Consider the following 20,386-nt stretch of genomic DNA (forward strand, 5'->3'; position numbering starts at 1 on the left):
ACGCCCTCCACCCACCCACCCACCCACCCACCAACCCCCACGCCTTCCACCCACCCATCCACCCACCCACCCCCACGCCCTCCACCCACCCACCCACCCCCACGCCCTCCACCAACCCACCCCCACGCCCTCCACCCACCCACGCCCACGCCCTCCACCCACCCACCCATCCACCCACCCACCCCCACGCCCTCCACCCACCCACCCACCCACCCCCACGCCCTCCACCCACCCACCCACCCACCCCCACGCCCTCCACCCACCCACCCACCCCCACGCCTTTCACCCACCCACGCCTTCCACCCACCCACCCCCACGCCCTCCACCCACCCACCCACCCACCCCCACGCCCTCCACCCACCCACCCACCCCCACGCCTTTCACCCACCCACGCCTTCCACCCACCCACCCCCACGCCCTCCACCCACCCACCCACCCACCCCCACGCCCTCCACCCACCCACCCACCCACCCACCCCCACGCCCTCCACCCACCCACCCACCCACCCACCCACCCCCACGCCCTCCACCCACCCACCCACCCACCCACCCCCACGCCCTCCACCCACCCACCCACCCACCCCCACGCCCTCCACCCACCCACCCACCCACCCACCCCCACGCCCTCCACCCACCCACCCACCCACCCCCACGCCCTCCACCTACCCACCCACCCCCCCCCACGCCCTCCACCCACCCCCCCCCACGCCCTCCACCCACCCACCCACCTCACGCCCTCCACCCACCCACCCACCCACCCACCCACCCCCACGCCCTCCACCCACCCACCCCCACGCCCTCCACCCACCCACCCACCCACCCCCACGCCCTCCACCCACCCACCCACCCCCACGCCCTCCACCCACCCACCCACCCCCACGCCCTCCACCCACCCCCACGCCCTCCACCCACCCACCCACCCACCCCCACGCCCTCCACCCACCCACCCACCCACGCCCTCCACCCACCCACCCACCCACCCCTACGCCCTCCACCCACCCACCCCCACGCCTTCCATCCACCCACCCACCCCCACGCCCTCCACCCACCCACCCACCCACCCCCACGCCCCCCACCCACCCCCACGCCCTCCACCCACCCACCCACCCACCCACCCCCACGCCCTCCACCCACCCCCACGCCCTCCACCCACCCCCACGCCCTCCACCCACCCACCCACCCCCACGCCTTCCATCCACCCACCTTCTGTGACCACCCCCCCCTCCCTTCCTCCCCCCGCCCTAACGTGCTCTTCTCTGCCTCAAAGTCACGGTGGCTATGAGATGTTAACTACCTCGCCTGGTCCGCAGGAGGTCGTGGGTTCGATCCCGACCCTGACGCCTGCTGTTTATTTGGAGTTTGCGTGTCTTTCTCTCTCCGTGGTGAGATGTTAACTACCTCGCCTGGTATACAAGAGGTCGTGGGTTCAATCCCGACCCTGACGCCTGCTGTATATTTGGAGTCTGCGTGTCTCTCTCTCTCATCATCATCACGGTGACTAGGAGATGTTAACTACCTCGCCTGGTGTACAGGAGGTCGTGGGTTCGATCGCGACCCTGACGCCTGCTGCTGTATATTTGGAGTTTGCGTGTCTCTCTCTCTCTTCACGTGGTCCCCGTGGATTTTTTCTTCCCTCCGGGTCCCTCCGGGTTTCCCCCACCACAATTGCAATCACCATCCACGCGTTCAGAGTTATTTGCACGTGGTGACGATGATTATGACGATGACGACGTGAAGCCACTTCGTTCAGCTATCATTTTGCCGATAGCGAGTGTCCCTTGTGACGAAATCAGCCACGGAGCAGCTCCGTCGATTGGGCCTTACCTGGTAACGTGAAACAAAAATAAAATTGTTCTTGCCGTGGTTTCCACACGTAGATGATGGTCGCTTGTGTTGCGGTCGAAACGTCGCGTGAATTTTTCTCGTTTTTATATTTTGTATTATTTTATTGCTTCCCTTCTTACGTGGTGGTGACTTTACCGAAAGAATAAAAAAGAATATGAATCCCTGCAGTCACGAAAGCTTTTAAATTATATATATAAAAAAAGTTCGTTTTGTTTAATTTAGGGGGTGCGCGGATCGACGCTTCGACGCACAGCCAGCACCGCGCGTTTCCCCACGCGCCCCAGCCCCCCCCCACACACACCTACCTTCGTACAGAACACCGATGTGTTGAAGAGTAAACCCACAAAAATGTATACAAATATACGTTCACATATACAACAGGCGGCGGCGGCGGGGGGGGGGGGGGTGGATCGAACCCACGAACCCACGAACTCACGAACCCACGAACGACCTCCTGTACTCCTGTGCACCAGGCGAAGCAGTTAACATCTCGGCCCCCCCGTAAAGCCGTCCCCCATTCACTCGCCACCACCACCGCCGCCGCCGCCGCCGTGGATAAGCGGCTCAAAGTTACCCCGCGGGGATTCCGTCAGCGTTTTAGTCTCTTGGATTCGGAAGATTTTTTTTTGTTTAAATCGCCGCTCGATTTCCCGAGAGGGGGTGGCGGTGGTTGGGGGGGGGGGGGTGGGGACTGAACTGCTGATGAGCAACGTGGCTCCGCTTTACGGTTTAGATCTTTTGTCCGGGGGTGTCTTTGTTGTTGGTGGTGGTGCTTAATGGATTATTTCCGCGTGTGTTGTACGCGGAAAATTTTGATTTGCGGATTTTTTTGTTTGTTTGTTGCGTAGCAGTAACAATAATAATACAAATCGTGGCAGTAATCATTATTCGTTGGTTATTTTGGGACGTGGATTTGAAGACGGTCAGCCTCCCGCGACCGGGGAGTTGCTTTCGTGTTTTCGATTGAAAAAGTAAATGAATATGTAAATAAATCGACAACTCGGGATTTCGATTTAAAGCTTTCGTGACTGCAAGGATTCATCTCCTTTGGTTCTTTCGGTAAAGTCACCACGTAGAATGAGAATAAAATAATAAATTGATAAAATAAAATAACACAATAAAATTCTCACGACGTTTCGGCCACAACGCAAGCGGCCTTCATCGGGTGAAGGGACGAGACTGTCTGGAGGACAGCGCTGGAGTGACAGTCTCGTCCCTTCACCTGATGAAGGCCGCTTGTGTTGTGGCCGAAACGTCGTGATAATTTTATTGCGTTATTTTATTTTATCAATTTATTATTTTATTCTCATTCTACGTGGTGGTGACTTTACCGAAAGAACCAAAGATGAAAAAAACTCGGGATTTGTATTCCGCGATGAATTCCAATAATCTGTACAATTAGATTCACGACGCGTTGGGGTTTTTTTACTTGACAAGGAGCGTCATCGCCGCTTGTAAAAAAAAAATCGCATCTCTCTCACAATCGCCGAGGAAATCACGGACAGAGCCGGGAGGCAGCAGCAGTAGCAGCAGCAGTAGCAACAGGAGCAGCAGTAGCAGCAGCAGTAGCAGCAATAGCAGCAACAGGAGCAACAGGAGCAGCAGTGGCAGGAGCAGCAGCAGTAGCAACAGCAGGAGCAGCAGCAGTAGCAACAGGAGCAGCAGTAGCAGCAGTAGCAGCAGCAGTAGCAGCAATAGCAGCAGCAGTAGCAGCAACAGGAGCAACAGGAACAGCAGCAGCAGGAGCAGCAGCAGTAGCAACAGCAGTAGCAGCAGCAGTAGCAGCAGCAGCAGCAGTAGCAGGAGCAGCAGCAGCAGGAGCAGCAGCAGCAGGAGCAGCAGCAGTAGCAACAGCAGTAGCAGCAGCAGTAGCAGCAGCAGGAGCAGCAGCAGCAGGAGCAGCAGCAGTAGCAGCAGGAGCAGCAGCAGCAGGAGCAGCAGCAGCAGTAGCAACAGGAGCAGCAGCAGGAGCCATGCGCCTGAGACTGTGCTACCAACAAATGTTTTTCTCCCCAAGCTCTGCTGTCGTCGATACTTCAGGGCGTTTTCAGCCGATGCAAGAGCGAGCGATTCGTTGTTTGCCAGTCAGTCTGCAGACGCCGGCTGCAGCTGCTGCCACTGCTGCTGCTGCTCCTGCTGCTGTAGCTTCTACTGCTGCAGCTGTTGCTCCTGCTGCTGCTCCTGCTGCAGCTGTAGCTCCTACTGCTGATCCTGCTGCTGCAGCTTCTACTGCTGCAGCTGTAGCTCCTACTGCTGATCCTGCTGCTGCTACTGCTGCTGCTACTGCTGCTGCAGCTCTTACTGCTGTAGCTCTTACTGCTGCAGCTTCTGCTGCTGCAGCTCTTACTGCTGCAGCTCTTACTGCTGCAGCTCCTACTGCTGATCCTGCTGCCCCTGCTACTGCTGCTGCAGCTTCTACTGCTGCTGCTCTTACTGCTGCAGCTCTTACTGCTGCTCCTACTGCTGCTGCTGATCCTACTGCTGCAGCTCCTACTGCTGCAGCTCCTACTGCTGAAGCTCCTACTGCTGCTGCTCTTACGGCTGCTGCTCCTACTGCTGCAGCTCCTACTGCTGCAGTTCTTACTGCTGCAGCTCCTACTGCTGCAGCTCCTACTGCTGCTGCTCTTACGGCTGCTGCTCCTACTGCTGCAGCTCCTACTGCTGCAGCTCCTACTGCTGCAGCTCTTACTGCTGCAGCTCTTACTACTGTTGCTCCTACTGCTGCAGCTCCTACTGCTGCAGCTCCTACTGCTGCAGCGCCTACTGCTGCAGCTCCTCCTGACCATTTCACCGTGCCGGTAGTGGAGGAACTTCGTGCGAATTCCGTGCCGGGTTCCATCCGCAGCATCCACTCTGCGAAATTAATTCTCTGTTTGGAGTTTGGTGGGTGGGTAGAGGGGCTCGGGGCAGCAGATGGTTCCTCTGGATCGTTTGCCCAGCGTGCATTGCGATTGTAATCACAGTTAATATCGCTCGCGTTTAGACGTGATTAGCACAAAGCTCGGCGTGTGTGCGTGTACGTTTGTGTGTGTGTGGGAGTGGCTGGGTCACGTAGCTTTTGTTCGGCCGGATAGAGGGGGCTAAACGGGCGCGGCACGCTTAGGAGAAGAGATGGAGCGATGTGGTAAAGGAGGACGTGGAGCTGAGTGGACTTGCCGATGAACGGTACCAGCGGTGTCAAGATCGGCCTCTGTGGAGGAGGCTCGTGAAGGACGCTGCTACTGGGCAGTTGGAGGTAGTCGCCCTCCAACAACAACGGAGGGCGGAGGAGCGACGCTCACAACAACGAGTGGAGCGCGGGGTGGCTAAAGCACAGCAGGTTGGCATAGTAGGGGGCACAGGTGGTGCATCAGCCAGTCATCTCAGTCATCTCAGTCAGTCGACCCGTGGCACCTGGGTCTGCCCCGTGATCTCCTGCCAGCGGGCGTTCGACACTTCACGTGGCCTTAACGTGCACCTAGCCTGGCACAAGCGTTGTGGTGACGTTACGTCCACTTAGTGGCAAATGGCGGTTGTTGTGGTAGTGGATTCCCGCTCACGGCTAACACTGGTGACGATTATCTGAAACGGTCTGGGGCCTCCCCTAGGTCGACTCAACCTCAATCAAGTGCCTGGTGCTGCGCATAAAAACATCGCCACTCGGGAGACAAAGGCGGCCGGGAATGGTGTCGGCCACCCACCCCCTCGTGTGCCGTGCCCGGCCTTTATAGGTGCTCGCTAACAGCACTTGCCCCAACAGTCTGTTAAAGCTATACGGGGGATATTTGTCTTTGGCTTGTGGTAGTGTAGCGGTTAACGCGATGCGCTATGAACCCTGCCGCCAAAGTTCGATTCCCGCTCACGGCCAACACCGTTGACGATTGTCTGAACCGGTCCTGGGCCTCCCGCAAGGTCGACGCAGCCCTCAAATGAGCAGCTGATTGCAGCGGTGTTGTAAAACATCGCCGACTCGGGTAGACGGAGGCGACGGGGCGTGATTCTGGCCGCCCACCCCCTCGTGTGCCGTGCCCGGCCTTCGAAGGTGCCGCTTCTGCCACTCGCGAACGGCACTTGCCCCGACAGTCTGTCAAGAGGCAATACGGGGGGGAGCGGATCTTCGCCTTCGGTGGGCTTCGCGGTGGCGGAGAGGAACCTCGACAAACCGCAAATGAGCGACCGCTCGTGCGCCAGACGTCCACAGCAGCAGCAGCAGCAATGATGGGTGGTGAACAATTGGGGGGGGGGAGAGGGGGAGGGGAGTGCCACCACCCCCCCCAGCTCCCCACCACCCCCCCCCCACCGCCCCGCCGCTTTGATCTGCGGATCAAATAAATCAGTCGAGACGGCAGTCGACACCGGTTCACGCGAAACGCCGTCGCCGCGAGAGGTCACGCGTTTTCATTCACGGCGAATGAATGAATCTCAGTGGGATTTTGGGGGGCTGGGGTGGAGTGTTTTTTAATTTGGGGGGGGGGCAGGTGGGGGGTGAGCGTGAGACCGTTAACTAAATATTTTTTTTTTTAATTTGACCGGGCAAGGGATCCCACTGAACGATACAGGGACTCATCTACTTGCATATATTCAACTTACGCATTTTCATATATACGAACAAACCTGGTCCGTACGTCCAGTTGCCTGTTGGGACCGAGAGTCGTAGGTTCGACCACCGCGCAATAGACGGCGGTGGTGGCATCTTCATCTGCAGAACGTGAAGAACCAGTGGCATCTACATCTGCGGAACGTGAAGAACCAGTGACATACTACATCTGCAGAACGTGAAGATCCAGTGGCATCTACATCTGCAGAACGCGAAGAGCCAGTGGCATCTACATCTGCGGAACGTGAAGAACCAGTGGCATCTACATCTGCAGAACGTGATGAACCAGTGGCATCTACATCTGCAGAACGTGAAGAACCAGTGGCATCTACATCTGCAGAACGTGAAGAACCAGTGGTATCTACATCTGCAGAACGTGAAGAACCAGTGGCATCTACATCTACAGAACGTGAAGAACCAGTGGCATCTACAGAACGTGAAGAACCAGTGGCATCTACATCTACAGAACATGAACAACCAGTGGCATCTACATCTGCAGAGCGTGAAGAATCATAGGCATCTACATCTGCAGAACGTGAAGAACCAACGGCATCTACATCTGCAGAACGTGAAGAACCAGTGACATCTACATCTGCAGAACGTGAAGAACCAGTGGCATCTACATCTGCAGAGCGTGAAGAAGCAGGGGCATCTACATCTGCAGAACGTGAAGAACCAGTGACATCTACATCTGCAGAACGTGAAGAACCAGTGGCATCTACAGAACGTGAAGAACCAGTGGCATCTACAGAACGTGAAGAACCAGTGGCATCTACATCTACAGAACATGAACAACCAGTGGCATCTACATCTGCAGAGCGTGAAGAATCATAGGCATCTACATCTGCAGAACGTGAAGAACCAGCGGCATCTACATCTGCAGAACGTGAAGAACCAGTGACATCTACATCTGCAGAACGTGAAGAACCAGTGGCATCTACATCTGCAGAGCGTGAAGAAGCAGGGGCATCTACATCTGCAGAACGTGAAGAACCAGTTACATCTACATCTGCAGAACGTGAAGAACCAGTGGCATCTACATCTGCAGAATGTGAAGAACCAGGGGCATCTACTTCTGCAGAACGTGAAGAACCAGTGGCATCTACATCTGCAGAACGTGAAGAAACAGTGGCATCTACATCTGCAGAACGTGAAGAACCAGTGACATCTATATTTACAGGAGATTATACAACTTTTAAAGCCATTCCCCATGTTTAATGTACACGCCATACAACATGTTTGGAATCTAAAGGATTAAAGTTGGACGAACGAACAAATAAACTTACGAACAGACCTCTTGAACGTAACTCGTCCGTAAGTAGAGTAGTCCCTATTTTGCTCCTTTGTCAGAAGCGACCTGGCCATCACAAATGATAGCTCATCGAAGTGGGCTTACCATCATCATCACGTGGAGATGTACAGCAGCAGCCAAAGCACCCTGAGAAAAATCCACACGACCACTTGGGGAGAGACACTGCAAACTCCGAATATACAGCAGGCCGTCAGCGTCGGGATCGAAGCCACGGATCTGCTGTACACCAGGCGAGGTAGTTAGCATCTCTCCGACCGCAGCACCCCTAGGCTGTTATATTGTTCCACATCGAGTTTATTTCTTTAACCCGGGTGATAAGTCAATAAGCCAGTGTAAGAGAGAGTCCCATTTCTTTTTTTTTTAACAGCGTGCCGCCTTTGGGTCACCAAAATTACCGACGTAAATTTTCTTTTTTTTCAAATAAAATTACAGCCGGAGGAGCCAGTGGAAATCAGGCCAATTAAATAAAACAACAACAACAATAACTTCTGTCTGAGGTTCAAGTTTATTTGTTGAAGCTGGGTGAGAAGTCAATAAGCCAGGATTAGAGAAGTCTCATTTTTTTCAAGAGTGATCCCATGTAGGGTTTGGAGGGTGGTGGCGTGGTGGGGTGGGGGTGGGGGTGGGGTGGGCTATCATCAAAAAACCAAAATGACCGACGTCAATAAATAAATAAAAAAATACAGCCGAAGGAGTCTATGAAAATCAGTCCAAATAATAAAGCAACGACTTCTGTCTCGGATTCAAGTTTACCCGCTTAAGCCCCGTGAGAAGTCTCTAGACCAGAATAAGAGAGCGTCTCTCATTTCTCAAGCGTGATCACCCCGTAGGGTTTGGAGGGTGGTGGCAGGGGGGAAGGGCGGGAGTCATCAAAAACCGATAAAAGCAACAACAAAAACCCTGAAATCTGCCCACCCCTTCCCCCTCATTTCTCGCCTCGCCTCCTCCCCCGAGGCTTTGAGGGGGGGGGGGGTCAGGGGATGTTGCGGGGGGGGGGGTGGTTAAGGGGGGGGGGGGCACTCCCAGCCACTGGGGATGCTGCGTCGGAAAAAAAAAGCCGCGGGGCTGTCGCAAACTTCCCCACCCCCCTCCCTCCGCCCTCTGGTGACGCGGTCTACAGGACGCTAATTGGGTAACAAATTCCGTGTCACGGCCGTTAAGTGGCATAATTGGAAAATCATTCCATCATATATATAAAAAAAAAACCACCGCAGTCGTGCGCAATTAGTCTAATTTGGAGCTGATTATATACATTTTTTTTTTTGACAGAATAGGTAATTAAAATCCACGGTGTATCGATGCAATTCCCACTTCAGCGACTTCGTCGGATGCTGGGATTTTTTTTTGTTTTTAGTTATTGCCGGGCGATCTTCACTTCACGACCGCGCGCTGCGTTCGATGTGTACGCATTTACTGGGCCCTGTGTATTCTCTCATGTTAATAATAATAATAATAATCAAAATAATCATGATGATGACGGCGGCGGCGGCGATGCTTTCGTTTCGTACCAGGTTCAGCGTCGTTCGTGCACATCGCACCTCGCACAATCACCGTGGGAACCGCACGCAGATGGGGAAGGCGGCTCAGCGGCACCGCGGGGCCGCTGAGCCGTCGCCACCCGACAATTGATGCAAATTGGGCGGGACCCCGGGGTCCCCATCACTGCCCCGGGGTTGGAAAAACCGCGTATCGACACGAGTCTTGTCGCCTTACCGACAACAACAAAACTAGTGGTGGTCAATCGATTGGCCTCGTCGAGAGCTACTCGGGGCAACTAAAGTTTCGTAAAAAGTTGAAAAATTACATGAACACGTTGAATTCACTGCGGGGGTGGGCGGGCTCGCCTTGGCAAAGAAGCTGAGGTTCGACGGCTGACCGGAGGGCGTCGTCGCCGCGCGCGACCGCGGCGGACGCCCCCCCGGGGCTCGCGTTTGGCCGGTGGGGGTGGCGCCCGTCGTGTCGATCGCCGCCTGCTGCTGCTGCTGCTGGCGCTTGTTGGCGCGGCGAGTCTGGGCGGGCGGCGCGTTGCTGTCGGGGGTCACGAGCGGTGGCGGACTGAAGAAAAATAATTATTATTATTGACCCGATTTTTGCGGGACCCCGGGGTCCCGCCAAACGGTTCAATTGCCCAAGTTCTGCAGTCCCGCGTCTGTGAAGGCTCAGGATTGTTGTCTTGCACGTCGGAGTCTGCGCGGTTTCATGCGTTTCACCCGCTGGTTTGGAGTGACATTGTGGCGTTGTCGAGCCGGATTAAAAAAAAAAAGTAAAACTGCGCCGGCTTCAAGTCGCGGTGTGCTTTGAACTTCTGTCGCACCATACGTAGCCAACCGTTGCTAATCGGAGGTGCGGGAGTGATTGACGATAAACTGAACACACACACGAAGCTGGTCTAAAGATAATGAGAGATGTCGATGGGGAACGCGTATATGGATGTTGGGACGGGTTGGTTAGTGGTGTCAGCAATCATCGGCCGGTTCTGTTGGAAGTAAGATGTCAGTTCTGTTAGAAATCAGATGTCAGTTCTGTTAGAAATCAGATGTCAGTTCTGTTAGAAATCAGATGTCAGTTCTGTTAGAGATCAGATGTCAGTTCTGTTAGAAATCAGATGTCAGTTCTGTTAGAAATCAGATGTCAGTTCTGTTGGAAGTAAGATGTCAGTTCTGTTAGAAATCAGATGTCAATTCTGTTAGAAATCAGATGTCAGTTCTGTTAGAAATCAGATGTCAGTTCTGTTAGAAATCAGATGTCAGTTCTGTTAGAAATCAGATGTCAGTTCTGTTAGAAATCAGATGTCAGTTCTGTTAGAAATCAGATGTCAGTTCTGTTAGAAATCAGATGTCAGCTCTGTTAGAAATCAGATGTCAGTTCTGTTAGAGATCAGATGTCAGTTCTGCTAGAAATCAGATGTCAGTTCTGTTAGAAATCAGATGTCAGTTCTGTTAGAAATTAGATGTCAGTTCTGTTAGAAATCAGATGTCAGTTCTGTTAGAGATCAGATGTCAGTTCTGTTAGAAATCAGAAGTCAGTTCTGTTAGAAATCAGATGTCAGTTCTGCTAGAAATCAGATGTCAGTTCTGCTAGAAATCAGATGTCAGTTCTGTTAGATATCAGATGTCGGTTCTGTTAGAAATCAGATGTCAGTTCTGTTAGAAATCAGATGTCAGTTCTGTTAGAAATCAGATATCAGTTCTGCTAGAAATCAGATGTCAGTTCTGCTAGAAATCAGATGTCAGTTCTGTTAGAAATCAGAAGTCAGTTCTGCTAGAAATCAGATGTCAGTTCTGTTAGAAATCAGATGTCAGTTCTGTTAGAAATCAGATGTCAGTTCTGTTAGAAATCAGATGTCAGTTCTGTTAGAAATCAGATGTCGGTTCTGTTAGAAATCAGATGTCAGTTCTGCTAGAAATTAGATGTCAGTTCTGCTAGAAATCAGATGTCAGTTCTGCTAGAAATCAGATTCCAGTTCTGTTAGAAATCAGATGTCAGTTCTGTTAGAAATCAGATGTCAGTTCTGTTAGAAATCAGAAGTCAGTTCTGTTAGAAATCAGATGTCAGTTCTGTTAGAAATCAGATGTCAGTTCTGTTAGAAATCAGATGTCAGTTCTGTTAGAAATCAGATGTCAGTTCTGTTAGAAATCAGATGTCAGTTCTGCTAGAAATCAGATGTCAGTTCTGTTAGAAATCAGATGTCAGTTCTGTTAGAAATCAGATGTCAGTTCTGTTAGAAATCAGATGTCAGTTCTGCTAGAAATCAGATGTCAGTTCTGTTAGAAATCAGATGTCAGTTCTGTTAGAAATCAGATGTCAGTTCTGTTAGAAATCAGATGTCAGTTCTGTTAGAAATTAGATGTCAGTTCTGTTAGAAATCAGATGTCAGTTCTGTTAGAGATCAGATGTCAGTTCTGTTAGAAATCAGAAGTCAGTTCTGTTAGAAATCAGATGTCAGTTCTGCTAGAAATCAGATGTCAGTTCTGTTAGAAATCAGATGTAAGTTCTGCTAGAAATCAGATGTCAGTTCTGTTAGAAATCAGATGTCAGTTCTGCTAGAAATCAGATGTCAGTTCTGTTAGAAATCAGATGTCAGTTCTGTTAGAAATCAGATGTCAGTTCTGTTAGAAATCAGATGTCAGCTCTGTTAGAAATCAGATGTCAGTTCTGTTAGAGATCAGATGTCAGTTCTGCTAGAAATCAGAAGTCAGTTCTGTTAGAAATCAGATGTCAGTTCTGTTAGAAATCAGATGTCAGCTCTGCTAGAAATCAGATGTCCGTTCTGCTAGAAATCAGATGTCAGTTCTGTTAGAAATCAGATGTCAGCTCTGCTAGAAATCAGATGTCAGTTCTGCTAGAAATCAGATGTCAGTTCTGCTAGAAATCAGATGTCAGTTCTGTTAGAAATCAGATGTCAGTTCTGCTAGAAATCAGATGCCAGTTCTGCTAGAAAACAGATGCCAGTTCTGGTTAGCGTACTGCGCTATGATCCCGGCGACCGGGGCCTCCCTTACGTCGACTCAGCCTCAAATGAGCCTTACATGCCACAGTGCATAAGCGTCAGCACTTTGGAGACAAAGGCGGCCGGGTTCGTAGTGCGGGCCCACTACCACGGTACGTGCGGGTAGGTGCACTTTTCCCAGCGAGTCTGTTGAGGCTATACCGGGGGGAGGAGATCTTTGCCTTTTTTTACTTGCCGCGAGGCTTCTGGGCGGGAGTGGAGAGCCTGTTTTAAATCGGGAATTGCATCGGTAAACTCTGACCCCTCCCCACCCACTTAAACGGTAACACGTGTTCATCAAATTAGCCGATTTCATTTCCCTTCCACTGTGTGTGTGTGGGGGGGGGGGGGTGGGGGGGGTGTAGCGGGACACAATTCCTGCCCATGAAGCTTCTCCTGAAAAGGGAGATACGAGGCCGATGGAGTCGCGTGGCATGAGGCCAAGGTGGCTGGAGATCTGGGGGGGGGGGGGGGGGGGGGTGGGTGGGGTGTGGGGGGGGGGGGGGTGGGTGGGGTGTTGGGGGGGGTGTTGGGGGGGAGGGGGGGTCGCTCGCTGAATAGCGGAGAGGGTTTCGTGGTTTGGTAACGCGAAAACAAAAATTTGTTTCGGAGACAACGAAAGAGTTGAGCGGAATTCCTTTCCAGCTCAGACCCCGCTTGCTCGCCCATCGCCACGTAAAAAAAAAAACCTCCTTGTTGCCACAGCTCTCTCGCTGGTTCTGCAGTTGGTTGCCACTGCTGGATGATTAATTCCTCCGCCTGAGGACGAGCGCTTGTGTTTGCGGTCGAAACGTCGTGATTATTTTTTTTATACCTACGCGACTTTTTACCGAAAGAACCAAAGGGTATAGTTTAGCGCGGCTTTAATTTCCTTCGATACTTACGCGGAATTTCGCCCCCCCCCCCCCACCCCCCACCCCCCACCCACTCACCCATCTCCAAGCGCCAGCAAATCTCACGCCGATCATTCCGACGTCGGCCCGGCTGGAGACGAATTCATTTACTTGTAGGCTCAGAGGAACCTCGCACATGGCAACGGTGCCGGCCGTGCCACGCGACGGAGTGGCCAACACCGCGCCCGGCCGCCTTTGTCTTCCCCCCCCAACCCCCACCCCACCCCCACCACCACCACCCTCGAGTGGTGAAGTTTGCACACCGCAACCAGCTACGAAATCTTTAAGCCCGAGTCGAACCTAGCGGAGGGAGAGCGGGGATGGTCCCCCTCCCGGACAAAAAAACGCCCAAAAATCACCGCTTCAGATGATAAACTCGCGACCGCCGGCCGTGTCGGTGGTGGCCCGCGAGCGGGAAACCAAATCGGCGCTAATAACCGCTGGGAGCCGCTGACGGCTTCACGTTACACGCGCACACAGAGGGAGAGAGGGAGAGAGAGAGAGAGATGAACGTCGCGCGTAGGAGTGAGTTCACAGCTCACGCGGTTCAGTGGGTTGGTGGCGGGCGGGCGGGCGGGCGTGCGTGCGGGTTGAGTCAATCGTCTTGTCGGCAGTCGGGGCTCGGACCAAAGGTTGTCGCTTGGTGTGAACACCCCACGAGGGCAAATGAGCGAGGTCTGTGAGACTGAGTTAGTGTGTGTGTGTGTTTGGTGGTGGTGGGGGGGGGGGTAACGGAGTGGCTGACGCAGAGGAGAGAGCGAGAGAGAGAGAGAAGCGGACTGCGAAACATTGTGCGCCGAAGTGGCGGATTTTTTTTGTGTAGGCAGGGGCAGAAGTCGTCTCTTTTGCGAACTGGGGCGCTGCCATTGGAGGGCAGCGGCGGCGGATTTTTGGGCTCGGCCATCGAACCAAAGAACGGTGGCCCCCACAGGGGCCGCACGCGCTTCTGCGGCCGTCTGGAACGCTCTCCCATCCGATGTTAGGAAGCCAACTGGCGAGCTGTGGCACTTCTCAATAATCCGGATTGAAAAATATTTTCTTTCAGAACTCATTGTTGCGTTCAGTTCGCTGCCCTTCCTCCCGCACCTCCGATTAGCTGCCTGGCTGGCTACGTACGGTGCGGAAGAAGTTCGACGTACAGGTGGTGGCGGCGGCTATGCTGCTACAACGTGGGCTGTCTGTCATCCAGTACCACAGAGGCAGCAGCGAGGGTTGGCTGTTCACCGCACGGACGGCTGTAAAGTAGCCCACTACTGCAACAGTTTAAGACGTAGGCTTTCGCGACAAATATGACCTACAGGAGGCTTTTTTTTGTGGGTTAGATCGCGTAAATGTGTCGTTAAACCCGTCACCACCCGACGCAGCCAATTCGTCAGGTTTGTCGCGTGAACAGAACGTGCCATTTCCTTACGAGTTCAGCACACCCGTTGCGCGTTGGCAAGCAAATCCACAACGTTTAAAATCCGAGTGCGACGTTTCGCCAGCAGTTACAACCGGCATCATCAGGCGGCTGCCAAACCTTTCTAAATTGGCTGCGTCGGGTGGTGGCGGGTGTAACGACACATATATACTTACGCGACCTAACCCAAAAGAAAAAAAAAAACGTGCATTATGAATATTGTTCGCAAAAGCTAACAACGATGACAACATTGATTTAATTTAAAAAAAAAAGTCCCTTTGAGTTCATTCGGAACGTCTGCTTACAAGAGGTAAAATATTCCAGCGCCGACACTGTTTTAATGAGCTTCGACAAGCAGGTGCGACAATCATCATCATCATCATAGTAGGTGGATACAGAACAAAAACAACCCCTTCGCTAAGGGAGGGGTTTGGCAGATTTGGCTCAACTCCTGAATGCAGAATTTAGATAGGCGGAGAATGTTGGAGCTTGTTACAATCCGGTGTGTGGTGTGTGCGTGGTGTGTGTGGTGTATCTGTGTGTGTGTGTGTGCGTGGTGTGTGTGTGGTGTGTGTGCGTGGTGTGTGTGGTGTATCTGTGTGTGGTGTGTGTGCGTGGTGTGTGTGGTGTGTGTGCGTGGTGTGTGTGGTGTATCTGTGTGTGGTGTGCGTGGTGTATCTGTGTGTGGTGTGTGTGCGTGGTGTGTGTGTGGTGTGTGTGCGTGGTGTGTGTGGTGTGTGTGTGTGCGTGGTGTGTGTGGTGTGTGTGCGTGGTGTGTGTGGTGTATCTGTGTGTGGTGTGTGTGTGTGGTGTGTGTGTGTGGTGTGTGTGTGGTGTGTGCGTGGTGTGTGTGTGGTGTGTGTGCGTGGTGTGTGTGGTGTGTGTGGTGTATCTGTGTGTGGTGTGCGTGGTGTGTGTTCGTAGTGTATGCGGTGTGTCTGTGCGTGGTGTGTGTGTGGTGTGTGTGTGTGTGGTGTGTGTGCGTGGTGTGTGTGTGGTGTGTGTGTGGTGTGTGTGTGTGGTACATGGTGAGTGCGTGGTGTGTGTGGTGTGTGTATGGTGTATGTGGAGTGTCTGTGTGTGGTGTATGTGTGGTGGATGGTGTGTGTGTGTGTCTGTGTGTGGTGTATGTGTGTGCATGGTGTGTGTGGTGCATGGTGTGTGTGCATGGTATGTGTGGTGCATGGTGTATGTGGTGTCTTTGTATGCGGTGTGTCTGTGTGTGGTGTGTGTGGTGTATGTGTGTGCATTGTTATTCTGCATTTGCGCTAACTGGTATACAATTTTTTTTCCTCGCCCCATACTTGCTATCAGCACGGTCTGCTACATGCCGTGCCGTTTGTATGTCCACGCGCGCATGTGTGTGCGTGCCAATCGATGTCTTCCTTACTCACGTTCAACCCGTCACCCAAACGGTTACCGGTTTAACCGGTTAACAACGGGTGGAGGGAACCGGAGTAGCCAGAAGTAAAAAAAATAATTAACGCCATGCCACGTGACAGCATAACAAACAAAACCCCACACAGGTAATTCTATATTGCCATCTGCTGGACTCTTCTTATTTTTCCAGGTTAATAATAATAATCGTTAAAACAACAACAACAACGACTATACATTACACTCATTAAAACACGCGTACGGTGGCTTCCGGCCGCAATCCATTATTTTCGTCTCCCCCCCTCCTCTTTTCCGAACATAGATGGACTCGTCCATCTGAACAAACTGTCAAATCGCTCTCCGTGGTGCTGACGTTAAAAAAACAAACCCCCACTTTTTTCAAAATTTCTTGCTGTGGTTTTCACACCTGACGATGATCGCTGCTCGTGTTGCAGTCGAAACGTCGTGAGGATTTGCTCGTTTTATATTTTTTTAATTAATTATTTTTGTTGTTTCCCTTCTACGTGGTGACTTTACCGAAAGAACCGAGAATATAACAACGAAGACGTTTTAGTTCAATGGACCTTTAGCATCGTTCGTGCACATCGCACCTCTCACAATCGCTGGTGGAACCGCACGCAGATGGGGAAGGAGGCAAGCGGCCTGCTGGCCGCTGAGCCGTCGCCACCGACAATTTTTTTGCCCTAGTTCTGCAGTCCCGCGTCTTGCGGAGGCTCAGGTGCGCCGTCTTGCGCGCCAGAGTCTGCGCTGTTGAATGCGTTTCACGCTCCGGTTCGGGGTGACAATTGTGGCGTTGTGAAGCCGGCTTGATCATCGAGCCGCGGTGTGCGTTGAACTTCTCTCGCACGTGCGTAGACAACCATGCTAGTCGGAGGTGCCGGGGGAAAGGACACCCGAACTTGATAGTGGTGTAGTGTATAGTGTAGTGTATAGTGTAGTGTATAGTAGTGTATAGTAGTGTAGTGTATAGTAGTGTAGTGTATAGTAGTGGAGTGTGTAGTGTATAGTAGTGGAGTGTGTAGTGTATAGTAGTGGAGTGTATAGTGTATAGTAGTGGAGTGTGTAGTGTATAGTAGTGTAGTGTATAGTGTACAGTAGTGTAGTGTATAGTAGTGTAGTGTATAGTGTACAGTAGTGTAGTGTATAGTAGTGTAGTGTATAGTTTATAGTAGTATAGTGTATAGTAGTGGAGTGTGTAGTGTATAGTAGTGTATAGTGTAGTGTATAGTGGTGCAGTGTATAGTGTATAGTAGTGGAGTGTATAGTAGTGTAGTGTATACTAGTGTAGTGTATAGTAATGTATAGTGTATAGTAGTGTACAGTGTATAGTAGTGTATAGTGTATAGTAGTGTACAGTATATAGTAGTGTAGTGTATAGTAGTGTATAATAGTGTAGTATATAGTAGTGGAGTGTGGAGTGTATAGCAGTGGAGTGTATAGTGTATAGTAGTGTAGTGTATAGTAGTGGAGTGTATAGCAGTGGATTGTATAGTGTGGTGTATAGTAGTGGAATGTATAGTGTAGTATACAGTAAGTGTAGTTTATAGTAGTGGAGTGTACAGTATAGTGTAGTGTATAGTAGTGTAGTGTGTAACATAGTGTAGTGAATAGTAGTGTAGTTTATATGTACTTTTAACTTCTTTCACACAGTATGTAGCGAAAGGTACTAAATGGAGGAGTGGGGGGCAGGATAACAAACTACAAACACAAAAGGCAGTTCTAAATAAATTAGTTTTCACTTTGATTTTGTAGTGTGGTGTATAGTAGCGCAGTGTATAGTATTCTTATTTTTACTACCTACGTGACTTTACCGAAAGAACCAAAGAGTACAGTGTATAGTAGTGTAGTGTACAGTGTAGTGTATAGTGTGTATGTATTTTTTACTTCTTTTGCGCCGTACATAGCCAACCGTGCTAATTGGGAGGTGCAAAAAAAAATCCACGTGACCACGGAGAGAGAGAGACACGCAAACTCCAAATATACAGCAGCAGGTGTCAGGGTCGGGATCGAACCCACGATCTCCTGCATACCAGGCGAGGTAGTTAACATCTCACCACGGTGAGAGAGAGAGAGAGATACGCAAACTCCAAATATACAGCGGGCGTCATGGTCGGGATCAAACCCACAACCTCCTGCATACCAGGCGAGGTAGTTAACATCTCACCACGGTGAGAGAGAGAGAGAGAGACACGCAAACTCCAAATATTCAGCGGGCGTCAGGGTCGGGATCAAACCCATGACCTCCTGTAGACCAGGCGAGGTAGTTCACATCTCACCACAGAGAGAGAGAGAGAGACACGCAAACTCCACATATACAGCGGGCGTCATGGTCGGGATCAAACCCACAACCTCCTGCATACCAGGCGAGGTAGTTAACATCTCACCACGGTGAGAGAGAGAGAGAGAGACACGCAAACTCCACATATACAGCAGCAGGCGTCGTCAGGGTCGGGATTGAACCCACGACCTCGTCAGCACCGCTCGCCCACATGACCATCCACCGGGGCTAACCGCGGTCTTCCTCCCCGACCCCCCACCCCCCCCCCCCCCAACCATCCCCACCTCGGCAGGCCCGGCGCTCAAGGACCTGCCGGACGTGACGGTGTTCTCCACGTGCACGGCCGACTGCCAGAAGTACGGCCACTCCGACAACTGCTGGATGCCGCCGGGCACGGCGTCCGAGGCTGCGGCCGCCCTGCCGCTGCGGGCCTTCACCCTGGGCCGTCCCCGCGGCGGTGGCGCCGCGGCCGCCGCCGCCGTTGCCGCCGCCTCGTCGGCGCTGGCGCTCTCCCACGGCCGCGGGCTCGGCTCCTCCAGCCCCGCGGCGGTCGGTGCGGTCGGCGCGGTCGGCGCCGTCGCTGTCCTATCGTCGTCGTCGTCGTCGCCGGTGGCGGCGGTGGCGGTGGGCCCGCGCCCGCACGAGGCCGGCAAGAGCCGGCAGGCGGACGCGTACTACAACGCATTCTACAGCAACAACTACCGCAGCCACCGGCCTGAGATGTACCACCACCAGCACCAGCACCACGGTGGTGGCGTTGCCGGCGCGGAGAAGATCCCGCTGGCCGAGCTGAAGGCGCGGCCCTTCGATGATGACGACGACGACGGTGACGACGACGACGACGAGGAGGAGGAGGAGGAGGACGAAGACATGGAGGGCGCCGGCTCCGAGGAGCTGCCGCTCACGTCGCAGCCGTACCGGCAGAGCTCCGTGCCCGTCGGCACCCCGCAGGATTTTGGCAGCAAGGAGCTGTACCTCTGAGTCTCGGCGGGCGGGCCGGCCGGCCGGCGCCGATTTCGCCGGTGCCGACCTCGCTGGCGTCTCGCCGCCATCGCGGTGCGTGACCTCTGAAAGTTTTTTTGCCGGGAGCGCGTGGGACGCAACGACTTGGAGCGCACCGGCGCCGCCCGCCCGCCCTCTCTCCCCTCGCCGACCTCGCCGCCTTCACCGCCGCGAGGACGCTGCGGTAGGAGCGAGTCGGAGCTGTCGCTGCGAGTGCCCGGAACGGGGGGGGGGCGCGAAACCTCGCCGTGCGGCGAACCCGCGCCGTTTGCCGTCGCTCGGCGGACTTAGAGGAAACCAGAACACCTGGGGTCAAGCCCTCGGGGGGAGCCTCGCGGCTTGCCAGTCGCCACGGCCACCACTGACGACGGCTGACGGAGTGGAGTCGCGGGAAACACCGCGGAGCGCGGCGGCGTCGTCTCCCCACCGCTGAGACGCCGCTCTGGCTCGAAACTGGTCGAGAGCCATCGTCGCTCGGAGCATCGTCGCTCGGAGTATTGTCGGCGCCGGAAGCATCGTCGTCGATCGGAGCATCGCCGTCGCTCGGAGCAATTTTCGTCGCTCGGAGCATCGTCGTCGCTCAGAGCATCGCCATCGCTCGGAGCAATTTTCGTCGCTCGGAGCATCGTTGTCGCTCGGAGTATCGTCGTCGACCTGGAGCTCCCTCCGGCCGAGCGCGTCTCTTAACGAGCGACGGTGCAGGAGGCGGGAGTCCGCTTTGCACGCCGTGGAGGCTCAAGAAGTTGCTTGGATGCGTTTGGGGGTTTACAAATCTTTTTTGCGGTTCGTGGGGGGGGTGAGGGGTGGGGGGGGGTGGGAGCGGTGGGGTGGGGTGGGGTGGGGTGGGGCGGACGACGACGACGACGACGGTTTGAGGAAAGGACCCCGGAGCAGCGTCGGAGCGAGCAAGAACAACAACCCCCTTACGCCGCTCACCCACCCCACCGACCCCTCCACCGCTCGTGGGTTCAGCAACGTTCCCCCCCCCCTCACCCATCCCCACCACCCCCGGCCAGTTAACGTAGCGGCTTCCATATCCATGGAATCATTTTCACACCCCCCCCCCCCTCCCCTCCCATCATCGGAGTGGCCTCCGCGCAAAGAACGGAAGCCCTCCCTACAATATGCAATGATTTTAACGACAATGCAAGGGAACGATGCCGTGCGATTGCATCGCTTTGGGGTCGTGTGACCG

General features: G+C 53.5%; 1 protein-coding gene across 3 annotated transcripts in view; it reads left to right on the forward strand.

Moving 5' to 3' along the window:
* Positions 1-20,010, forward strand: part of LOC116937942 (uncharacterized) — a 276,405-nt gene extending 256,395 nt beyond the window's left edge. For all 3 annotated transcript variants that reach the window (XM_076053470.1, XM_076053469.1, XM_076053471.1), the window contains one exon: positions 18,482-20,010. In XM_076053470.1, coding sequence (XP_075909585.1) covers positions 18,482-19,170 — 689 coding nt within the window. In that variant the 3' untranslated portion in view covers positions 19,171-20,010. The remainder of the gene's footprint in view (positions 1-18,481) is intronic.
* The last annotated feature ends 376 nt before the right edge of the window (positions 20,011-20,386 follow it).

This window comes from Petromyzon marinus, chromosome 61 (genome assembly GCF_048934315.1).
Source record: "Petromyzon marinus isolate PM22_M1 ecotype Great Lakes invasive population chromosome 61, UKy_Petmar_22M1.pri1.0, whole genome shotgun sequence".
Lineage (NCBI taxonomy): Eukaryota > Metazoa > Chordata > Hyperoartia > Petromyzontiformes > Petromyzontidae > Petromyzon > Petromyzon marinus.